Raw genomic sequence first — 4,725 nt, forward strand, 5'->3', positions numbered from 1 at the left:
TACTGGTTCCCCATGTCGCTCTCTCTCTCACTCTGGCTGAGTCTCCATCTGGAGCGCGGAACCCGCCATGCTTACTAATTATGCCTGGGCTTCTAAGATCCGACCGGGGAGGCCTCAGTGTCTCCTCTCCTTCGGGAGAACGGAAGGAGCCTGCAGCCTACGTAAGTGGTGCAAACTTCTTGTCTTGAAGTTTTATTGGTCTCCCGCGTAAACCAAGCTACTCAGCCTCTTTTCTTCACTGAATTTTTCTACTGAGCTATCCTTATTTCAGCCGCTTTTCTTCACTGAATTTTCCTACTGAGCTATCCTTATTTCAGCCGCTTTTCTCCATTGAATTTCCTCACTGAGCTATCCTCATTCTATTACTCTTTATATCTTTGATAAATATTTAAATAAATAGGTCGCCTATGCCGTCTCTCCTTTGAATACCCTGGATTAGCCGGGGCTGGACCCCGGCACAGACTAATTCACACAAAGTTTCCATGAGAGAGTGTTTTAAACTCTGAGCTTCTGACGTTTGGAATACAGCTCATTGGTAGGTTAAGGATCAGTTTCTGTACATAAGCCGGTTATATCCACTTCTGATGTGTAGTAGACCCTGATTTTCTGTAGTAATCGCTGACCCAGAAAACATACTTTACAGCTGCAAGATGGAAAAACGAGCATGACTTATAAATGGGCAGTTATTCCGAGGGTTGACTCAGCTAATTTAGAGTTAATTATATTTGAGATGGTTTTAACTTAAGCCTCCATTTTTTTTTAACAGGCCTGTCATAGCTGGTATTATTTATGTCCCAATGACTTGCCTGAGGCAGGGGGCATAGGAAGCTTGTGCAATTAATCTCTTGCATTAGATGGAGATAGTTGTTGTAATTTTATCTTTATCCCAAACATGAACCTTGTCGGGTTGGCTGAAGCATTTGGTGTAAGGACAAAGTTCAAATGTTTGTGGCTTTCCTTTTTTGAAGTTAACTTGTAAAACAAAAGGAAATAGCTCCTAGAATCAGGGTTTTATCAATTTAAGAATTGGGGTCACTCTGAAGGATCAGGATTAATTTATTAACAATAGCGAGATTTCCTTAAAGACAATAAAAACCCAATATTGAAACATCTGTGCTAGTTTGATACGTATTTATATAGCCCTGCAATGGCAGCCCACTCCAGTACTCTTGCCTAGGAAATCCCATGGACGGAGGAGCCTGGTAGGCTACAGTCCATGGGGCTGCTAAGAGTTGGGCGCGACTGAGCAACTTCACTTTCACTTTTTTCCTTTTTTTCCCCACTTTCACTTTTCACTTTCATGCATTGGAGAAGGAAATGGCAACCCACTCCAGTGTTCTTGCCTGGAGAATCCCAGGGACAGAGGAGCCTGGTGGGCTTCCGTCTATGGGGTCGCACAGAGTCGGACATGACTGACGCGACTTAGCAGCAGCAGCAGCCAACCCCTGAAACTACTACTCTGATTTCATGTTTATTATTTTTATGCATATTTTCATAATTCCTCTATACATGTGAAATGAAGTGAAGTGAAAGTAGCTCAGTCATGTCCAACTCTTTGTGACCCCATGGAGTGGGTAGCCATTCCCTTCTCCAGGGGATCTTCCCAACCCAGGGATCGAACCCAGGTCTCCTGTATTGCAGGTGGATTCTTTACCAGCTGAGCTGCCAGGGAAGCCCCCCCTCCCATACATGTATGTATCCTTAAATAATATAGTATCTATTGTTTTGCATTAAGCTAACTCTAAAAATATCACCTGTCATGTATTACTCTGAATTATCTATTTCTTCTGATGTTTGGAAATGATCTAAGTTGGTAAATGTTTAGTTAATGAAAAAAATTATTTGTTTACTTATTTAATTTTGGCTGTGCTGGCTCTTCGTTGCTGCGCAGTCTTTTCTCTGGTTGCAGGAGCGGGGGCTACACTCCAGATGCAGTGTGTGGGCTTCTCATTTCGGTGGCTTCTCTTGTGGAGCACAGCCTCTAGGGCACGCAGGCTTTAGTAGTTTGCACGTGGGCTCAGGAGTTGCAGCTCCTGGGCTCTAGAGCACAGGCTGAATAGTTGTGCAACAAAGACTTAGTTGCTCCTTGTCAGTGAGATCCTCCTGGCCCAGGTGTCAAACCTGTGTCTCCTGCATTGGCAGGCAAATTCTTTACCACTAGCACTACCTGGGAAGTCCTCTGAAAAAGCTTATTTTTAGAAGGGCTGGTGGCTCAGATGGTAAAGAATCTGCCTGCAATGCAGAGACCTGGGTTCGATCCCCGGATCTGGAAGATCCCCTGGAGAAGGAAAAGGCAACCTGTTCCAGTATTCTTGCCTGGAGAATCCCCATGGACAGAGGAGCCTGGTGGGCCACAGTCCATGGGGTCACAAAGAGTCAGAAATGACTGAGCGACTAAGCACACACACACTCCTGTTTCCAGTGTGTTTCATTCAGCGATTTCCCAAGTAACTGGTCACCTCTCCCCTCTAGACTTAAAAAAAAAAATCTGTACATTGGTAAATAACGAAACTCTTGTACTGCTAAATATTGGCCATATTGGATAGAGTAACCCGTTCTGAGTGGTACTGCAGTACCTACAGAACATGAGGGTATTTCACTAGAACGCTGGTTTATTCTCTAATACTGATTAAACCCTTTGCAGAGATGAAGAAAGATTAAACTACTTGGACTAAGAAGATAATCTAATGATCATTCAAGAACTTACTTTAGTGCTCTCATTCTTAAGGTGGTTAGGTATTAGCTTTGCTTTGGGCAAAACTGAAAGAAAACCCACCCCAAATCCCAAAAGTAAAATCAGAAAACTTTAGTCTTTGTAAGGATACTAAACACTTTCCCAACCACTCTCCATCCCCATTTTATAGAGGAGGACACCAAGTTAGGTGACTTATCAGTTACACCTGGACATAGAGCTACCTGGTGGTTGTCCTAATAGAACTGGACTTTGGACTTCAGGTCCTCTTTATTTTCTACTCCATTATGCTGCAGTTCTTTCAGAAAAAAGAAAATGGGTATATTATAGCTGCTTCTTTGGATATACATCCAAGTTCTCCAGCAGGTAGATAACATACCTCCTTCCACTGTCCTCATTGATTTCCTAGGAAATGGAAAAGTGAGGAAATCAAAGGCGATCTCTTTCAGGGAATTTAACATCTTAATTCTTGGCTTTTCTAATTAAAGTTGGACATAAATTTGTTTGTGGTACGCCCCATAGGGACAGATGGATAGCCATGTCACAGTGTATGCAGCTGCTTTTTATTCTTTGAAGATCGTCTCATTTATTATTTTTATTACGTGGTTAGAACTGGGTGGTATTAGTCATTTTTCAATTTATCAAACTTACAGTACTTTGAAAAATCTTTGAATTATTTTCTTTACGGAAAGTACAATAAACAGTATAAAGAGGAAAACCTAACAGCCCAGAGTAACGTCTTAATTTTTTTCTTCTTGACATAGAGTTGAGTAAACCAGAGTTTTAGATCCTGACTTTTTTCACTTAACATTATAGGTTTTTTTTTTTTTTTAAAGGATGTACTACCTTGCGTTGTCTGGATTGATTATAATGGAAAATGCTACAGTAAACACTCTTGCTTGCATTTCTGATTATTTTCTTGTGACAGTTTCCTAGAATTGGAATTATAATCATCAGCAAAACTATTTTTAGTCTCTTTATGCCAAACAGATTTTGACAAGATTGCTCCTTAACTGACTACCTTAAACCAAGCGTTCAGAGTTAAGCGGCACAAGTCATAGGACAGACTGACATCAGTGCCTCTGTCTCGTGATTCACTGAAAATAATCCAGTTCCATACTCATCCAAATTGAGTATGAGAATACCTGTGTCATTTCTGTCTGAATTTTATCATTAAACAAACATGCTGCTGGTTTGATCATGTGAATAGGCCACTGTGTTTGATTCACATTTCTTTGAAGACTAAAAAAGGCATTGAATATTTATTAACTATTTATGTTGTTTCTTTGAATTCAGTCCATGAACTTTGCTTACTTTCTGGCTTTATAGTTTTTCACTGGGGGAAATATAAACCTTTGTTTCTACATGATCTAGGTCTATACTCGGGGGACAGTTTGTTTCTGTGAGTTCTTTTGCTGATGATACATAGGGATGAATGCAAGCAAAAGGGATACTGAGGACGAGATTCCTCTGTAATGAACTGAAATCATCAGATAGAAGCCATTTCACGCAGACTCAGTGATTTTACCTCTTTTCTCACTGCAGTTGCTCGTCCTTTATTTCTGAAATCTGCTTCATGTTACCCAGTAGATGTATTTGTCTTCTGCATAAAGTAGCCTTTTTGATCACTTGTTCTTCTGTCCGATGGCGTTTTCTCATGTCCTGATGCTTTCTTTTAAGGTATTATCCAAAGAGATGAGTCACCCATGGAAAAAGGGCTGTCTGGTCTGCGAGGAAGGGACTTTGAGCTGTCTGACGTGTTTTATTTCTCCAAGAAGGGGTTGGAAGCCATTGTGGAAGACGAAGTGACCCAGAGGTTCTCCTCAGAGGAGCTAGTGTCATGGAACCTCCTCACAAGGACCAATGTGAATTTCCAGTACGTCAGTCCGCGGCTCACCATGGTGTGGGTGCTGGGCGTCATCGTGCGCTACTGTGTTCTCCTGCCTCTGAGGTGCGTCTCCCTGCCGGCAACTACAGCTAGTCTAGCTTTCGTTTTATGTATTTAGGATTTTTTTTTTTTTTTTTGGGGGGTA

General features: G+C 41.5%; 1 protein-coding gene across 1 annotated transcript in view; it reads left to right on the forward strand.

The window, feature by feature from the left end:
- The window catches only part of AGPAT9 (1-acylglycerol-3-phosphate O-acyltransferase 9), a 71,668-nt gene that overhangs the window by 33,286 nt on the left and 33,657 nt on the right, over positions 1-4,725 (forward strand). Inside the window, exon 3 of the mRNA XM_010845962.1 lies at positions 4,373-4,643. Coding sequence (XP_010844264.1) covers positions 4,373-4,643 — 271 coding nt within the window. The remainder of the gene's footprint in view (positions 1-4,372; positions 4,644-4,725) is intronic.

This window comes from Bison bison, unplaced genomic scaffold (assembly GCF_000754665.1).
Source record: "Bison bison bison isolate TAMUID 2011002044 unplaced genomic scaffold, Bison_UMD1.0 scf7180017864228, whole genome shotgun sequence".
NCBI classification, from domain to species: domain Eukaryota; kingdom Metazoa; phylum Chordata; class Mammalia; order Artiodactyla; family Bovidae; genus Bison; species Bison bison.